This window comes from Tigriopus californicus, chromosome 5, assembly GCF_007210705.1.
Source record: "Tigriopus californicus strain San Diego chromosome 5, Tcal_SD_v2.1, whole genome shotgun sequence".
NCBI classification, from domain to species: Eukaryota; Metazoa; Arthropoda; class Copepoda; order Harpacticoida; family Harpacticidae; genus Tigriopus; species Tigriopus californicus.
The window spans coordinates 4019052-4038530 of NC_081444.1; the positions used below are offsets into that span (position 1 = coordinate 4019052).

Here is a 19479-nt window from a genome sequence, read left to right on the forward strand (position 1 = left end):
ATGTGTATAAAGTATACAGTATACGTATACGTCAGGTATTCTGGGCACAACTTTCGACTCGAAATTTGAAGCCACTCGACAGTTGACTGTTGAATAGAAATAAGATAGAAGAAGAAGCCTTGGATGTCAGAGAAGGAAGTGAGTAGTAAGTGGGTGAGAATGGAGGAGGCTGTGTGTGACTTGAAAGCTAGCCAAGCGCTGTAGGAGGAGGAGTAGGAGTAGGAGGAGGAGGAGGAGGAGAAGACTTACTTACCCCACATTGAGGATAGACCACTCGCTCGAGAGTGTCGGTGAAATTGTTCAAATCCATCTTCCCCGAGTGATCCAAATATTGCAGAAACTCCAACTGGGTTCGGTTGCCTTGCTCGTCGAGGACTTCAAAGAACCAATCAAGGTCCTCATCCGCTTTCCATCCCAACAAGGGCGGAATACAGATCAATCCCGAGAGCAGCCACACGGTCACGATCATCAAAGCCACTTTGTTAGGCGTCCGGGCGTTTAAGTAGTCAATGGCCCGTGTGATCGACCAATAGCGATCCAACGAGATCAAACAAATGTTCATGATGGAGGCAGTGCACATGAACACGTCCATGGCCGCGTGGATCTCGCACCAAAGCGTTCCGAACATCCAGTAGCCCATGAGCTCGTAGGACAGTGAGAACGGCATCACCACCAGGCCGATCAGCATGTCGGCCACGGCTAATGAGGCTATGAACCAATTCTGAATGGACGTGAGGTTATTCTCCGTGGCGATGGCGATCACCACCAGCATGTTGCCCACCAGGATCAACACCATCATGACCGTCATGATCAGGGCTAGGAAAATGATTTGGAATTGAGAGTACGAACTGGGATAGGCCGTCACGATATTCGGGGTCGAGGCATTCGTGTCCACGGACCCGTTGGCTTGGAACTCGTGCACGGCGAACTTGGCAATGTTGAGCAAGCCGTATTCGTCGTCCGAGAAAAGGTCCGAACCGGAATCAGTGGATTCGGCCGCTGCCGCCAAGACGCCGGACAACTCCTCATATCTATGCTCCATGGGCATGGTTCTGGGCGACTTCTGGTTAGTAAGCGAATAAACCACTGATGACAAATGAATGAATCAATGGCTGTTAGGTGACCGACCTAACAGAGGGCATTCTCAAGGCGGAACATGAAGGCCTTAATCAAGTCAGAGATTGACAGGCCCCTCCGGACCGTCTGCTCCAAGGCCTCATTGTGATCTCAGAGAATTAGCCCTCCAAACTTTTGCCGCCCAAAAAGGGATTAGCTGGGTGTAGAACCAAAGACCTGGAAGGATTAACGGTGGTCTTGGAAATATGAAACCACTTGTTTTGCAGACCGTTTCGTAGACTTGAGGCCACCCAGGGTTTCTCAGATTCCAGTCTGGATATTCAAAAAGTTTCTTGAACGGTCCTCCAAGTCAGCGCTCTAGAATCCGTCCACGAACGACATCTATGACCAGATTCAATGTTGGTTATTTTTTTTTTGTTTCGGGAAGACTGTCGTTTGACGTGAAAAAGAAAAAAGTCACCAGGCTATATCCCAATAAACCCACAGATCGGGATGGCCCAAGCATCCTCGAGAACATATTCGTGTTTGTCTTGTCCCCTTTTGTCTCAGTTATTGTACTGGGCGCCTCAGTCAGAATTCTTGATCGGGTCGGCCTGAAGGGTCTTGGTTGTCTTCAATTACGATGGCACAACATACGGTACCGATTCGGTTTTGCCCTAAACAAGATGTTCCACTGGCTCGTCATGGACCTGATGAGAACTTGGGGGGGGGCAAGTTTGGTTAATTTTTCAGGGGGGTTCTTTTTCTTGCAATGTCTCTAGTGGGAGAACACCCCTTGGCAACTTCGAATGAGAAAGAACACCAAGGAGGGAAGGGCAAAAATCGGCCGTCGGTTTTTCTCCTCGTCCAACTTTTCTATTCAACTTGTTGAGCAAATTCCGCCCTTGAATGGAGGTCCCCTCGCCTTGAGAAGAAGGGGAGGCTGAAGATTTGTGGTCCTTGGCCTCAGCGTCTTCCCATTGTTCGAGAAGGATCCAGGGACTGGGCTCTTTAGTGGAATACCAGACTTTCGATGGATGGCGACATGCGTACTACGTACTATTAATATGTGGGGTGTGGGTTATCGTCCCGTTTTGAACAACAATGATCCCACTTGGGTAATTCAGAAGTGGGACAAGCCAAAGTAAAAGACGACAATATGAGAAGCACGAGGAGAAGGAGGACAGGCAGGCATGTCATAATTCATCGCCGGGCGAAATTACAGCTCCACGAGAGGTGAATGGAGGATGGCTACTCCAACCATTTGGTCGACATACCTGTCGTTTCCGAGGTCGTCCTTCTCTTCTTCTTGTTATGGGCGTCGACTGGACATGCCATATTAGAGTCACCCAATGAGACCATGGTCGAATGAGGAGAGTCGAGATACTCGAAGGAACTGCTCCACCACGACCATCTCGGGGAGAACGGACGGACAAAGTGAGTGGACAATAATTTACAACTGTTTTGTGAAGATATGTCTTTTTATGCTCTGGCCACACACGGACCGAAATTGGATTGGAGTCCGGAACAATGGGAGCTTATGGTGATCTATTCTTCGTCCTCGCTGACCACCTCCCGCAAATGCATGTCGTTGGCGTTGTTCTTGTTATTTTCTTCCAGTGTTGACGTTGCTTTGGCTCTTGGGGAAGAGTGCTGCGGACTGGGGGTGGGTGGGGTGGAAACGGTTTACAGATTGCTTGACATGCCCACAGTGTTGGCAGACGCTCATGATTTGAAGGTCACTCCAGGACCGTCATAATGGAACGGTTTCGGACAAAGGGCCAATAATTTAAGACGAACTAAGCCTTCCATTACGGACAATGGCCATCCATGATCATACACTGAAGCGAGGCCGGGGCAAGAGACACGGAAGAGGACGCCAAGAGCAACAACAACATTGCCCGGTGGTTCTGGTAACTCATTCAGACCTGTCGGGACCGAGTGAACGACGCTATGATGAAAGACCCTCCAGTGTTTGAGTAATGATCAAGCATGACTTTTTGTTCTTGGATAAACTTCTTCTACCTTTGAATCACATACATACACACACACGGAATACTGCAGCACAGCAGTCTCAAACAACGATATCAACAACACATGCACCAACTTTCAAGCGGCTACTGTCAAAGGGAGCACGAAGTAGTTGTCGATGTTGGTGTAGTCGCATGGAGTTGGCCTTTTCGTGAACGACCAATGTTTGGATGATGAATGGAACTCGCCTCGTAAGCGATCTTCATGCATGTGTCCACACCACCCAATTTCTACGTTCACCGGCTCAAAGCAGAGCAGACACAACAAACCAGGGGAAAGGAGATAGGAGGAAAAATGACCCGTTTCAAGTCCGAACTTGCTGCTGATGTCACACTTCCAAACTGACAACCATAAGAGACACCTCCATACCATACGCGAGGAAGGCAATGTCGACGTAATGGCTCCAGTCAGAGTTGTGGACAAGGACAGCAAACACGACCGATGATAATGAGGAACAGCTATACAAATTTGGCTACAAAACGTCAACCCACTGACTCACAGAGACACGATTGTCTGAGATATGTGTCCGTGTGAAAGTTGTTTCTTTAAAAAATAAGGGTTCTCTGTTAAACAAGAAGTCACTTCAAGGCTGGGGGAGTCCTCCGCTTGATGCCTTGGACAATTACATACTAAATTGCCGATGTCGATGGAATTGCGAATCTCGGATCAAGGCCGGCTCTTCGAGAAAGCCCGTTCCCCTCCAACCGGCCCCAACGCCGTCAATCGCCGCTTGCAAGAACGATTCTCGAGGAAGCAAAAGAGAGAGCCCGGTGAACTTGCATCCCGAAACAGACGAGCGTGTGTGTGAGTGTGTGTGTGTGTGTTCGACAAACACACTCAAAATCACCCACACACAGCCACAGATTGCCTGAAGGCAGAAACTCTCGCGTGCAATCGCCTTGGAACGGTGGATCATTCTTGTGGTCTTTTCTAAATATCTCCAGGGCATTTGCCAAACTCTATTTGCACGAATGAATTATTAAGATTTGAGTACAGTTTACCAGGAGAAACAGCTCAGACCACAACAGATCCTCAGACCGAGAGAAAGTGGCACGATGACGTACTTGTAGACCAGATCAAACTTTCATGAAAGACCAGTACGTGGTGGTTTGACCAGTCCTCTGTCCCGAACGGAATAAAACTTTCAGATCAACAAACTTGTTATTTTGGCTCTCTTGGATGCTTCTGTGCGCCATGCAGGGTTGGAAAGGCAAAAAACCTGACAAATATTGTGGTCTTGTTGGCTATTTATGCAATCCACTTCCCAACGAATACGAGGTCATTTTGGCACTGACTAGTCAGCGTTTCAATCTATTGACCAGGACCTCGAAACACATGGACTTGCAAGGGAAGTGATGAGATGGAGTCAGTGAAGAAGAATGCAAGGCATTGCTTTTCGATTAGCGGCCTCGTCCTCGAACTGATTTGGCCTTAAATTGGCCAGTGACCTAAGGTGATGGGTCTCCATTACGACAACCCTGTACTTTAGACTGTTATCGAACAAGTTCCATACAGTTTTGCAAAGGCTATTTTGCTTCCATTGTTTTCAAACTGGACAGGGTGAGTTGTATCATACAGATGTTTTTTCAACTTAGGTCGGGAGTCGTTTGGAGCTCAGTTTCCATGGAGACCTCCCCCGCCAATTCAGTGGAACCTGGAACAAAGCGCAAGGCATGGAACCCAGGAAGTAATCGCGATTACAGTGAAACTCGAGTCACGCGAGGCGAATTTGAACTTTGGACCGGGGATCCACGACGAAATTGGAGGTCGTCATTGGCGACAGACGCGTTGGGAACGAGGAAGTCACTTGTTGCAAGTCCAGGTCTTGACAGAGGGTCGAGCTCGAAAACTCGGCTTTTATTTGAGGGGGTGGGTCTCGTGATCAATCATTGGATCAAAATGAGCTCGAGTCAGTGAACTGAATTGAGGAAGTCAAGAAGAGTAAAGCACTGGTCCAAGGTGTGTGCTAAATGGTTAAGGAAGGTGGAGCCTTGAAGGTGGAAAATGGTTGAGTATGGTATATGCTGAGGCGTAAACATGTTGAAACAATTGCGTTTTGTAAGCATGTCTAATTGGTCACTTGGAGCTATTCGTAAGTGCTTTCCGATATGACAAACTGACAACATCGATTTTGGGACTTGAAGATGGGACTGTTGGTACAAAACATGACTAGCAGGTTCTTGAGGAGTCCCTCACAGACTTCCAGCCCTATTGATAGGCTGAAATCGGAGTTATTGTATTGAAGCACAATTGCATTGAAGATTTGAAGGGATTAATGCTATTGAATACGGCTGGACGAAACCTAGCCTCTCTTTTTATAATTCTTGCAAAATGCTATATATTTTGCGGGCAGCAAGAACCACTCTTGTGGATTTCAATAGTGACAATGTCAGCTAGTTAGTTTGGTAAGGATACAAGCACGGTCTAACTAGGATATACTGTGTAGCATTTAGACAAGTTAGCACTTTCTTTTGTAAAGCAACCTAACATTAAGTACATTTTTAACTTGAAGGAAAGAATGTGCTACATATTACCTATTCAGCCATAGGGATTAAGAACAACGTGGAATTGGGAACTGGCTATATGGGATAGAATTGGAATGGATATATAACAGATGGCAGACAATCATCAGAGAAAAAAAGAAGTGAAGCTCAAAAATTTGTGAAAGTACGTGCCCTACTATAAGCATTGGCAATGCTAAATTTCGATAAAACATTGCATTTTACTTCCCCCATACCTCAAATCAAAGACCAAGATCTGCTAATGCATGAGACGAGTCTCTCACGAAGAAAGCTGTAGTCTTGCTTATCGGAATTCTATAATTTATGAAGGCTTGACCAACCTAACATTTAGTACTAACAAATATAGATGACCTTCTCATTTTACGGTGAACTATTGAAAGCATTCAAGTACATTTGCTTCCTTGCTAACATTTGATCTACAAGATTTTGGCCATTGATTTGGCCAACTAAATTCGTTTCAAGAATTAAATTCAAATAAGGGCGTTCAACCGTTAATTTACTATGTTAGCTAACTTGCTCATGACTGAAGGATGCACTCCAACTTTGTTGTGCTTGAATGTTAGATTTTTAGTTGGTAGATTTGATGACTACCAACTTGCTTTTTTTGGCTTCAATTTCATCAAAATATGATCTTTTTTGAATTAATATTTCAGATTGAACACTATTGCATTCATTTTCGAATATTTTTTTTTATTATTGATTTTTTTCTTGCTTTTCTTTGGAGACACTTTATCATTGCAACTTTAATAGCATGTAATACTTTTCAAGCGTTTTGACTAAAAGCAAAAGAGCTGAGTATTAACGATTGCATTTTATGACGGAACGATGCTCATCTCTGATTTCAGTCGGGGGACGAAGTTTTTACCCCAACCAGGAGAGGGTTTTTAGCTTCCCGGAAATGAAATATCCAACGATCAAACGTGAAGGAAATATGACATTTTCAATGAAATCATTCAATTGATGCTTGCTATATGACATTTGAACAACAATTATGAATTTCAAAACGAAATCCCAGTCCGAACCGAATAGATCTTCCGAATGGACTATGAGTCTGCCAAGTATTGTGACTAATAAAAAGATTCAACTTAGTACCAGTTGGTAATGTATTTTCTGATGGCGTGCGACATCCTGAACTACTACTTTTCATCGTGGAATTTACTAGTGTCATAAAACCACATGCGCATTTGTGTTCATTTGAATAAATCATTAGCACTTAAGCAATGATAACAGGTGCAACGCTTTTGTGGCCCCATGAGCTGTTGTCCCTTTTCGTTCCATTAAACCTGATCCATTCGCTCTTCAAGATGGCGCTCAAGGGGAGGAGCAGACTTTTAAAGTTACCATCGACTGGCGCGCCATCTGTTGACAAAGGTTCCAACTGAAGGCTCAAGACCTCATTACAACGCTATTTCTGTACTGTAATTTCGTTCCACACTACAAATATTATCTACCAATGCAATGGCTTTCAATTGGATTCGCCAAATGATATAGCCTCTAGTCATCTGCATATATATCAAGTGTCATTCAAGCCACCACAAAGACGGCTAGATTTATGTTCCTGAGAAGAAGGATGCTTGCCAATTTTGTCGCTTTTCAATGACTTGAATCATCCGCTTTCCATGTTCCCGATCCTACAACAAACATTCAACCACCCAGATCCTGCCACAAATAGGAAATGGATATGAATAGCCAGCTTAATAGTAAACATGTATTCTTGGGCTTGAAAGCACATAACCAAGACTTACATGCAAGCTGGCCAGAACAGAATAAATGGGACGAAAGTACAGAACACGAAAAGCTCCCTATCTAATCCAGGATAAATGTGCATCCAGTGGTGCGGCTCATCTTTCCGGCCATAAATTTCCAATTCCTATAAACCCAATGTCCGATGGGACCCTGATGAATGGCTACTTCCAATTCATTCAGCCCACGATTAATCTAGACTTGACAAGATGTGTTAATGGAAAATTCCATAAGACATTGATTAGTTCCCTGGGCCATATTTTTTGAGGGGGGGTTGGCACAAACTGATCCATGGAGCCTTATGACTGATATCTGAAAAAAGGGTCACACTTTTGGCCTTAAGAACCTTATCGTTTTGCCTGATCCACCTTCATAAGTACACAGACATTGAGAACATCCAAAGAGTGTGGAACATTGCCAGGTTACTTTTTCCAGATTTGTGAGAAGACCAGATTGGATTTATTGAATCAAGAAGAAACCGAGAAAAATTGGAAATCAGATGAAACCAATGAAGTCGAGATTGTGAGACACTCGATCAAAGACATTGGCTAGGATCAACATCGTGTCATTTCTCCGATGAACTCAAAGAAAAGAGAGAAAACAAAACTGAAAGGTGAAATGGAACCAAAACGGAAAGGCCTTCACAGTCAATGTGGCCTTTGAACGAGGAAGATTTGCTTCACAAGCGATATTCTCATTGACTTCTATTGTGCATCCCAGACTTTCAAAGTCTGTTGAAACTTGATATGACAGGCACTATGAATCCTTCAAGCTATGCTTGAATTCGTTGTGCCCGAAATTCGGGTGAGAGCTCTAAAACTGATCGTATTTCAAAAAGAATTCCGAAACCATTAATAAAAAAAAAGGCAAATCAGAGTGCCTTATACCAAGCAATATCTGAAAAAGTTCACACACAGTATTGTAAATATTACAGGGCAACACGACACCATGGACAAAAAAAAGAGCGATGTTGGATATAGTTAGTTCCTGAACAACTTCACACCCATCAAAAAGCAAAAAAGTTCAATAGTCTTATCAGACCTTTTTTGAGATATTTTCACTTGTTCATCGACAAGTCCAATTTTGAATCGAATCCCACTTCAAAACTTGAAATCTTTCACGTACAAAGATGTTTTTTGAAAATCTAGCACATTGACGAGAATTTCTTGTTGCTTACTGAATTTCAAAATTTGCGAAATAGAAGAACTGGCTGTCTGACGTCAAGTCGAGAAGAAAAACTACCTTTTTGGCCTTGGCTTTATTTACCAGTGCAGACAAAGTCTTTGCTGCCTTGTTTCCTTTGGAACCCAATTCACCCTCTCTGTTAAATATTGATCATCGTGCTCCCAGAGACAAGTTATGAGCTCTCTCCATGTTGGGGCATGCTTTTGATCCAAGTTCCATCTGGATGGGATTTAGACAAAAGACCCGTCTCGAATGAAGGATGGGAACGTGGTTCGTATGGGGTATTTGTAGCTAACAGCCACGATGCGATACATTTCCTCGACCTTCGGGCCTTTGTTGGTCTAAGGCACCCAAGGTTTCCGAGCGCGGTCCCGGTCAATGGGAACGATATTCGTTGACCTGAAACGATGCGTTGCTTTCCAAGAGCGTCTAAATGACTTGGAGCATATTTTCCCACGCTTAAGTCTTCAAATGAGATTGTGAAGGCCGCGAAATCGAGAAGGCTAGGAGCATCAAGGAAGTTCTAGCCTTTCGTCACTACAAAAACAATCATTGGTCTTGAGTTGGGTACATAGTATACCTCCCCAGGGTTGATGTCATGTGGTCTTTGGAAACAGGACAGGAAGTCGCCGTGGACTTGATTACGATTTGTATTGAGAGGACATGGTACTTTTGTAGTTTGACTTCATGGGTGGCAATTCTTGGGAAGCTGTCAAAAGGCAGCCTTTTCATGTGAGATGGCAAGTTAAGAGGGATCATCAGGGCGTGAAGGTTTCATGCTGATGAGCAGGATCGAACCCCCATATCATATAAAAAATAAAAAATGCTTTAACCCCGTAGAGACATTTGACAGGTGATTTGTTGAGCAATAATCATTCAATATCGAGATCGGGCGATTTTACATACGTAGGTCTAGGATTGTGATTGGAACACCTATTCTGGGTCCTGGTTTGAAGTTTAAAAGGACCATTTAGAGCAAGCCTTTGCTACAATAAAACCTTGATGCTTTTTTACCATTGCTGACAAATGATGAAATGGATGTGACGGTGACCGGTATTATACGCAACAATAAACTGTGTCGATGAAGATCCACAACGAACTTTTTTAAATCTAAATCATTACAAGTCGAACAACATTCTAATGAATCATTTTACAAAGACACGTGGAAACATGTATAAAACACTCGAAAATCATGACATACCGTCCCACTTCAGGGTTTGTTTCGTTGGAAAGGCTCATCTCGTATTTCGTTTCCTCAGTTGCATAACTTTCAGTATAACACTCTCAAGGCTTAGACCAGATAACAGAGAAAGGCTTAACATACGCAAAGGTTACCTATTTGTCCTTGCACCACTACTATACACATACACGATTTATGAGAGCTTGCTTGCACTAGGAAAAAGTGCATTTTCCTGCACGTTAAGTAAAAGAGTTTGGCTTTGAAATCTTATTCCAAAAAGTTGTTCAGTGGAAACTTTGAGGATTATTTGGACCTTTTCGAATTTGTACCAACTAGCACTGGCTACAATCAACTTGATAGTCATCTATTGAGCTTGATTCGAATCTTAAAGTGCATTGAGCCTTGAAATGGACCAATGTTACGAGACATCATGCTACCATTTTTTCTTCAGAAAGTGCTATTGCACAAAGAACCTCAAGAAGATGGAGGGAAAGGACAAGGACAAGAAGATAGGTCGTTTTCTCTCACAATGCTCTGCTCTTCGTGAGCAAAACTTGTTTTTCCCCAAGAAAATATGTTCCAAACTTCTGCTCAATCAAAACGACGGGGTAGAAGGGTGCATCATTATCAATCACAGTTCATAACAGGGTACAAAATGAATGAGCGATTAAAAAAAGTTATGCAATACATTTGATAGGGCGAGACTTTTGACCTAAATGTTTGACTGAGCGGAAATTCAAAGTACAAAGATACATAAACAGAGCAACATGGAGCGAGCCCCACTTCAAGGAGAGCGTACTACCTTTCCTCGAATCAAGCGTTATTTGCCAGCTTCAGTATTCCAGTCGACATTCCAATGTTTTACCCTATGCATTTCGTTATCCTGCAGAACATTTTATGTTACGGAAACTAAACTGTGTTTGTGTTGATTCATAAAGCTTGAATGTACATTTATTTGTCGACAGGAAATGTCCAGTAGGAACCAAGAAACTAGGAATTAAAAGATAGACCTGAATATGTCCTCTTTCACTCTTGCCAATTATCCCTTTCCAGTTGGAAAACCTGAACCACTTTGTCCTCAAAACATTGTTATAATTTCTGTTGGAGTTTTAAGCCAGCATAAAATGTATACTAAAGGACTGGATACAGCTTATCAGCCCCGTTTTTTGGTAAACTTATACTATTCATTCAAACCTTTTCCTATAATGCACAACTTGTTTGTTAGTACCCAGAATCAAGGCATCGGTCTTTTATGCAAGCTCTGCTCTACCTCTGATAAACTTTACATCAGGCTGAAAAGTTCTTTTGAATCCAATTTCATCTCAATCCCAATGATAGACTCCTCGTGCATTGTCAGAGAGCATTAGACGAGCGGGAACCAGAGATCCCCGGGAACCCTTTGATGCCAGAGTCAGTATCCCAATCGTACGAACAGACTTCACTTGCCAACGATTACACTCTGATGAGCAACCATTTGACTCGAGCCCTTTCCAAATCTCACAAGAGAGCCATGGAGCCATATGTTCCCAAGGGCTCTTGCCACCTACTACTTGCTCAGCCAGATCTATGAGTCAAGTAGTGCAACGCCAAGACGAAGGTTTGAATTCAGCCAAGGCAGTAAGTCTCCCTTACTTAAGATCTGAAACGTGACCTGAAATTTTACTTCACTCACGGTGTTCCACCATTTATGTACTGAGTGCAGTGGTTGTTCCATTATCCGTTGTGCAGTACTAGGTGGTACCTTTCCCGTCTTTTTTTCTGGGCCTTGGTCTCTTTCTGGCTATCTACCCTCAAGGTTGTTGAGCGAGTGGAACGAGTGGGACGAGTGGGACGAGGAACTTACCGAGCACTTGGGCTGCGAGAACACGACGGTTGTTCCGTATTGTGCGTCAATAAACTGTTGATCCTCGGGAGAAAGCACGATCTCGTCCTCGGAGGGTGGCTCCAAAGGCAATTTCCATGGCGGATAGAATAATGGTGGCACCGAAATCAGAGCACTTATGAACCAGACCACACAAATCATTACTCTCACTGAGGTCTCGGAGCGGAATTTAATGTATTCCACGGCGTGGGTGATGGACCAATAACGGTCCAACGAGATCAGGGTAATGTTCAAAATGGAGGCCGTACACAGGAGAACGTCCAAGGCCGAGTGCATTTGACACCAAATGTCCCCAAAAATCCAATAGCCCATGACCACTTGGGCCAGGCCGAAAGGCATCACCACCACACCCAAAGTGAGGTCGGCCAAAGCTAGCGAGGCCACGAACCAGTTCTGCACGTTCTGCAGAGTGTATTCCGATAAGATGGCAATGATGACGAGCATATTACCAATGATGATCACGGCCATCACGAATATGACAAACACGCAAATGGAGATGACTTCCCAAGTCTCGAAACCACTGGGATAGCCGCTCATAAAGAGGGCTGTGTGACTGGAATTCGAGTCATTGTGGCTATAATCCCACGTGAATTGGACCCACATGTCCTCAGAAGTCGACATAGTCGAACTCGACCTCGAAAAATTATTAGACATGATGGTGCGGCTCTTCTCTACGGGTTCCGAGGATCCAACGGAAATTAAGCGAGCAGGATGTCACGAAAAAGAATGATTGAATTTTAGTCCATTGCGTTATCAACTGTGGGTAAGACCGCGTGAAAGATGAGAACCGACAAGTTTTGAATTCCCATTTCAAGTCGGCCTTCAAAAGTGGAAACTCGCTTTCCTCACTTCCGTCTTTCCCTTTCTTCTCGAGCTAAACAGAAAACTCAATTCTTGGATACAAATTTCATTAAAGTCGTCGAGGTGACGATTCCGCCTGTCCTCGGTGAATATCTCACAACTTGATTAAGAACGGTTTTTGTTCCAGTTTCATCAAAAGAAGCGCACTTCCATTCCTCGGCTCGGGTTTGCCGGTAGATAGATCGTCGTGGGACGAGCACGTGGTCGGCTATGTTGGTGAAGGTGCTGGGATGTTCTTGGTGGGACTGGTTGAATTGGGATAAATGGGGAGACAGACAAAGGCCTGAAGGCTCGCCAGGCCGAAGACAGAACACGATAGAGCAACAACTATTCCTTCCCGTCCCGATGTTCCTTCGCTCTTTATGACTTCCCACAAGTCAACGAGGCGTGGCCCAGGATAGAGAGATTGTCGCTTTCAATTTTTGCCAAGTCGGATCGGACTTGGTGGCTAGAGTGACCGCCCAAAAGGCTGCTTCAGAGTGATGAAAGGTTTCTTGTCTCTTCTTCTTTCTCGTCTTGAAACTCTCTTTTGTGTTGGTTGAAGTACAACCGAGATAGAGCGGAGGCTTGAACGTTGTATTTCTTTCTCTTTCCTCCTTCTCGTCTTATTCTTCGGTCTTCTCCAGTTGTTCCTCCTCCTCTTCCACCTCCTCCTCTTCCTCCTCCTCCTCTTCCTGTTTCTCCTCGACGTGCTTCTTGCATGTTGGACTTAGAATTGAATGAGTTTCTCTTGTCACCCTATGGAACTGGTATGGAGACACAGACACAGAGAGAGGTTTGGCAATTCCGTTTATGACTCCTCTTCCCTCTTAAGAGGAGGTTCTACTTTCGAGTAGAGGTTATCTGGATCTCGGTCGGGATTTTACGAGCCAGAACTGGTCCCATTCAGAGTTACGGATGAACGTCAGTCACTCCGTTAGTGATGGGAGAAGAAACATCTTGGGCATCTTTTTCTTTCGCCTTTTTTCTCCCCTCTTCCCGAGGACGACAATGAAGCAATTTGACCTCAGGCGAGATTTGAACTCACTTTTCTCCAATTTTCCACCACAACTCACGTGGTGTGTTTCCAGCTCTCTTTTTTGGGTGGGTGGGCTTTCGTCGTTGGCTTGCCAGGGAAGGCATTAAATTGAAAGGCTTTTTCTAGTACGTGGTGGCGAATCGCCTCTGAAGAGTCTCCACTCCATCCTCCATTCTCTCCGTCCGCAACTGAAGAAGGCACCGAAGAAACACGAGAGAAGCACTGACACCACACGACCAAGACTCAAAGGAGCGTGTTTTCGTCCTTAAAGATTAAGTTGCTTGGCCTTCTAACACCAAAGCAAACCACTCCTCGTTTTCTTTGAAGTCTTTCAAAAGGGTGTTCAAAAAGTGAGCCTGAGCTGGGAACGGGTTCCGTTTCAATTCTCTCGTTAATCTAGCGCGCAATCTATCTGATCTGAGTAGGAAGGATGCTCATGTTTTGTAGTGTCGCTTCTCCAAGCAAGATCTGGCTGAACAACTGACTGAAGCAGGAAGCTGTCCGTTGTTCTGGCAGTAATTGGACTTGTCACCTTCGGAAATGAAGGTTTCACACCCTAATCAAAAGACATCGACCGACAGGAGTCAAAAAAGCTGATGATTATCTCTGAATCTCTTGGCACTCGAAGGAGAGGGAGAAAAGAAACTTTCCAATTTTATCATCAGTCTTGAGGAAAGTTTGGCACTCTTTCACACAGAATAGGCTTGTGTTGTGCGGTGGTAGGATGCACGTTAAGAGCCCACTTCTTGTTCTTTGTCGTCCTTCAAGACTTCAGCGAAGGCCGAGAGAGAGGCCGCCCATAAATCCTTCCGTGATTAAAACCAAGGCCATTCATCCCACTATTGGCATCACTTGTAAACTTGGAATTGGCCTCACGAGGCTGTCACCAGGATGCTCGCAAAAACGTGTTGATCAATCAGGAGAACTTCTGGAAAAAACAATCCAAGGGACCGTCCCTAAAAGATGGAACCTCACCTGAAAGCCAATCAGAAGGATTATCACCGACCAAACTTGACAGTGCTGGTCCAAGTCAGACTTGATCCCTTCCCATCTCTGCCTCTGCCTATATGCCTTAAAGGAGCTGCTCTTCGTCAGCCACTTTAATAATCAATCTTCATTGAGATCTTGACTCACTAATGAGCTCCGTGGGATTCGAAATGCTAACCTGGGATGATTATAGAAATGGAAATCCAAACACTTACAAATTCCCAAGCTGATCCCAAAGAGTTCCAATGCTGAAACCACGGTGCTCGAGTCTATTGATGTGCTATAAATCGTTTGGAAAGTGCAGCACTGTCATTGGCACTTGCTTTTTGGCAATCCCCATGAATGTCAAAACGAGTGTGGTGGGATGGGGTTTCCTGGTAAAAAAAAGAACATTCGTCTTGACATTGGAAGAAGTTGGAATTCCTAGTAAGGCCTTTGCGCTTGATAAGGAAAAAGATCAGTTTGCTCTTGCATCCTGTTGAGCGATGATAGCTACAAAGTTGCATCCACTAACACGATATATTCCCGGAAAGTTCTCTACAGTTCTAGCTTGGCTATGGAAAAGTTTCAGGGCGCAATCAACACTCCAAAATAAGATAAATCTCGAAGATAAGCCAGTTGTTTCTCGTTCCCAGATTCTGAAGTCTGAGATTTGCCGGGCTTTCAATCTTTCGTTCAATTTGTGGTTCATTGCGGAAACGCAAACGGATGGAAGCATTATATCAAATTGAATCAAAGAAGATAAGCTCATTAGATTTCTGGTTTGGCAACATTGCGGGTAGCTATAATGTAGTGGTCATTAATTCAGTTACAGGTCGCAAAAGATGACTAAATTATTCAAAATGATGGCCACTAAAATGCCTTCAGCTCTAAAATTAAGCAACATTGTTATGTTGCAAAAAAAGATCGTTATGACAGTGAGGCAGGAAGAGTAGCCAAAAAGCTTGATCACTTGACAGTTATGTTGATTGTTAAGGAGGCCTAATCTGACTTAAAAAGTTCTTGCGCTACAACTTTGAAGAAATGAACCCAAAACTTTGGGTTACATAAGAAAGATTAGCCACTCATGGTGTATACCTAAATTTGTGGACATTTATTCGTTGCATTGGGCAAGAGTTATCATACTTCGTAGGTAGGGAGCCAAGCCTTTGTTTGCTTCATAATGCTGCCAAAATTGCAACTTCAAAGTAAGCTATAAACTTTAAGGGAAGTGAAAACATAATTAATGCAAACCCCTCAGAACGAGCTCAAGGGGAAGGTTTGAATAAACAAACTGTTTCTTCTTGGCATTCCATCCATTTGCCGCAAAAAATTACCTCGGAAATATGCAGGCCCCAAATCTTAAGGGATCTATTCAGTTCTCAAGTGTTTTGGTTTCTACGAAGAATAGCCAATGGAAGGAAGCATTTCAAGACTTTCTTTTGACAAAGGAACTGATGCTGTTCCATTGGAAACAGGCTTTGGTTGATCTTTGTACCTTGACAGACAATTCCAGTTGTGATCAAAAGGGTTGACAAATGGAGCTTTTTGTTTTTGTCATTGACGTCCGACTTCTTGATATAAACTCTATGACCATAAAGTCCTTGTCCCTTTTTAACATCACAGTTTGTTACTCCAGAATTAACTGGGCCAAATTATTTGATTTGGTAAGCCATTTAATCGTCCTCATGTTCTGCAATATATCAAAATTGATGAACACATTGATAGCACAATAGAAGCTGGAAGTTATACAGGTGGATAATCAATTATGATTTTCTATTTTACTTTCTCACGGTACTTGAAAGAGACGATTGGATACATTGTGGTGCAGGTTTGCTATTGAATGGATATATCACTGCCATTGAGATTTGATAATTCTCAAGTTAATCCTCGTTCTCCCGTTTTCATCGAAATTGGGTCTTTTTTTGCCTATTGCTAGTTGTTGCTGTTGGCAATATTACGTGGTACAATTTCTAAGCTGAAAAAGGTTCTAACCTTGCGAGAATGAAATGGTCCTCTTTAAATGGACCATGAAAAAGCAGACAGAGACTTCGGCAAGTTGTGCTTCGTCAAAACGATTAAATGATGAGCCCTCTCCATTAGCCAAGGACTTTCCGGTCACAATGTAAAGACATTGATGGAAATGTCAAGCAGATTTTCCTTTGTTGTTCAAATTTAAAGTTCGAGCCTTGTTAAGGAACAGATTGCACTTTTGTGAAAAGCGCTCAGATGTGAGGCTAGTAGCCCTTGCGTACTATATTGCGTCCACTTTACACCAAGACAGGTCAGGATTTCAAAACGCACCCATATTTGCAAGCCTTCCCAGCTTATGCTTAATTTTGCCACTGTTTACGTATTTTTTCGAAATAGGTCCATGTTTGTGAGTCATTATTTGTTATCATGAGATGGTGGTCCTAAATTCGACAATGGGAGGTGTACTCCTGCCTAAGGCCCAAAAAGAATTTTGCAAGAAATCTCGAGCATTTATATTTGAGCATTTTTTAAAAAAATCTTTATTGCGAGATTATTTCTCATTGGATCGGTATTTTGTAACACCTTAAAAATGAGCAACACACATCGACACGTTTGTCCTGCGCTATTTACAAGTATTTAACTTACTAAGTTTGATTCCTTGACAAGTACCGATAATAATTAAATATACTCGATTACGCACTATCTCCCACTAAGAGGACAATAAGCGCAGCTCAGTGACAGCATTAAGCTCTAAAAGAACACTGTCTGGAATGGTTGCTTAATCTTATGAAAAACTGTTTTCATGGGTATAATGCAGACTCTGTTGAAAATTCATTTCTTGTTTGTTTGTTTACGAGAATAAGTTTCCATTGAGTCACTGACAGGGTTCCATCGATTAAGTTTGGTTTTTGATCGTTTTGTGCCGAGATTTTTGACCTAAAAACTTGCTTTCACAATAGAAAATCGCTTCTTCAAAGGCCATCAGTCTCCGTGCATGCATTTTATTCCATGTCGGGTTTAGAAAATTTGACATGGTCGACCCTTTAAAATCAGTTGCATTTTGATGCCTCGCTCTTCTCTTCATTGCTCACTAAAAAACATAAAAAAAGACGAACGCACCAAATGGCTATTATCTTGACTTTGTTTTGGGTTTATTTTGTAAACGTCAATCAAACAAATTGAGGCGCATTGAACAAATAGCCATTTCCAAAATTGTCACGAAAAGGTAAACTCTAAAATTGATCATCTTTTTGTTCTTTGATGTGAACAGAGACTCTAATCACATTGAATAGAACAAGTGTTTACTTCCATCCATTGAGCTTTCCTTCATTAGCTTGTTCAATAACAAGGGTGACTGAAAAGAAGAACGTGCCATGAACACTCATTGGCTCCCAAAGTTTGCACGTTCACCGTTGTTTGTGTACCCGGACGAGCCCAATATGCAAATCAATTTCAAGAGCCACTTCCTTGAGTCCCTCTTGAACAATCGTGCACCTTCGTTGGTTCCTCTCTCCCAAGGGAAAAGGATGGAAATGGGCAATCGGGGAACTGGCGTTGGAGGAGGCTGAAGGAGAAGAATGGCTCTGCATGTAGGCAGACATCTAATTTGTCCTCAAACCCACTTTCAAATCATGACACTTGAAAGATTCCCTTCATCCGTCCCAAGCCCATCTGAGCACTGACAAAACCATCACCGAAATCAGCCCAAGGAATCCGGGGCTCACATCTCAAATCTTGACAAGTTCACCTTCAAGTTGTCGTAGTCTTTCGTCTTCTTCTTAAGTGAGTCCGGAAAACTTTTTCCCCTTCGGACATGATTGCTCGAGTGAAAGAAATATGGCTGCCTGCAAGTGCAAGGAGCTTCTTCATCAGTACCCGCATTCAACTTCGATTGAGCCCTTTTCTTATCTCGGCAAGAGCGAACGGGAAAATACGGCCAGTCGGCCAACTGGACCGGGAGAAGCAAAGAAGAAGAGAAAGTCAGTTAGCAAAGTTCGACTCGGAATAAGAAGGCCGTTTAAAATTACGAGTACGTACTTTTCAGTGCTTGCCTTCCTCTATTCTCGAAAATATCACACGCCCTCACTGAATCCATTGTCGAATCCGTCTTGTTTGAATTGGCGACAGGAGAATATTGGATAAGTTTCGACACATTTACGGAGAGGGAACTCTTTTGGAGGGACTTGCGATCTTATAATCTCGCAATCTTTAGTGATTGGATTTTAGAGTCATGGACAAGAATAAAGAGTTTACCAAAAATCGCATAACTTTTCTTGAAATTTTTTTTTCGACAATGATATTATAAAAAATGAGATGGTGAGATTATATTCTCATAAGAGATTTTGTAAACCAAAATAAAAAAAAAAAAACAAAGCAAAATATCTTATTTCGGTAATTTCTGGATTTCAGTTAGCATTCTTGTTGGTAAATGTGTGTATTTCTTAATTTGTAAAGGACAACTCATTTGCAACAATAGACCTGTCTGAATTACGTGTACTTTTAAGATATATTTAATTTGAATTTGAGTTCAAAGATTGCCAACGGTAATTACTCGGATTGTAAGTGCTACTTACAACAATTACTTTCATAAACAGTTCCCTGAATTTCAAAGTGATTGCAAAATATTTGTGAATTATTCAATCACTTGTAACATACCACAAATTTCTTACCGGATGGAATCGGTCGATTAAACAATTGCAAAAGGTAGTTTTCAAAACTCAGACATCACTTCACTTTTGAGAATGTATGTATGTATGCATGTATATTTCTAAAGTGTTAGTACACTTTTAATTGCAAAATTTGTCATTAGAATTAGTTTGGCAGAGTTTTTACAAAGCATTTCATTTTTTTCTTGAACAAGATTGGGTCTAGTTCTCTCCTTGCCTCTTCTGGCATAGAGTTCCAAATTGAAGTTGCTTCAAACTCGAACGCTTTACTGGACGTTTTCGTTGGGTGAGGTCGAGTAAGGACGGTAGCTCCTGCTTGTCGCGAATATTTATCATGCTGCTAGTTTGTAATTTATTAATTAGCATTCTTGAAACAATGAGTAGTCCCTATTTAA

General features: G+C 42.8%; 2 protein-coding genes across 3 annotated transcripts in view; both read right to left on the reverse strand.

Annotated features, from left to right (window-relative positions):
* LOC131880015 (alpha-2 adrenergic receptor-like) overlaps positions 1 to 3845 on the reverse strand; it is a 46171-nt gene extending 42326 nt beyond the window's left edge. Inside the window, exon 1 of the mRNA XM_059226511.1 lies at positions 254 to 3845. Coding sequence (XP_059082494.1) covers positions 254 to 1048 — 795 coding nt within the window. The 5' untranslated portion in view covers positions 1049 to 3845. The remainder of the gene's footprint in view (positions 1 to 253) is intronic.
* A 4667-nt stretch (positions 3846 to 8512) lies between these two features.
* LOC131880016 (alpha-2 adrenergic receptor-like) lies at positions 8513 to 14475 on the reverse strand. 2 transcript variants are annotated; one of them, XM_059226513.1, is made up of 2 exons: positions 11561 to 14475; positions 8513 to 8936 (listed from the first exon to the last, which is right to left on the reverse strand). In XM_059226513.1, exons 1-2 carry the CDS (start codon positions 12251 to 12253, stop codon positions 8913 to 8915), a joined length of 717 nt encoding a protein of 238 aa, XP_059082496.1. In that variant the 5' UTR covers positions 12254 to 14475; the 3' UTR covers positions 8513 to 8912. The 2 variants fall into 2 exon arrangements, with proteins under 2 accessions (XP_059082496.1, XP_059082495.1); XM_059226512.1 differs by lacking the exon at positions 8513 to 8936 and adding an exon at positions 10937 to 11368.
* Between the last annotated feature and the right edge of the window lie 5004 nt (positions 14476 to 19479).

What these genes read in the sequence shown, in the direction of transcription:
- LOC131880016 (XM_059226512.1), bottom strand. Translation starts at nt 12,253, where the DNA reads ATGTCTAATAATTTTTCGAGGTCGAGTTCGACTATGTCGACTTCTGAG. An exon ending in TCTCGCAGCCCAAGTGCTCG is followed by an intron (nt 11,369 to 11,560) that starts GTAAGTTCCTCG and finishes GTAAAATTTCAG; the next exon opens with GTCACGTTTCAGATCTTAAG.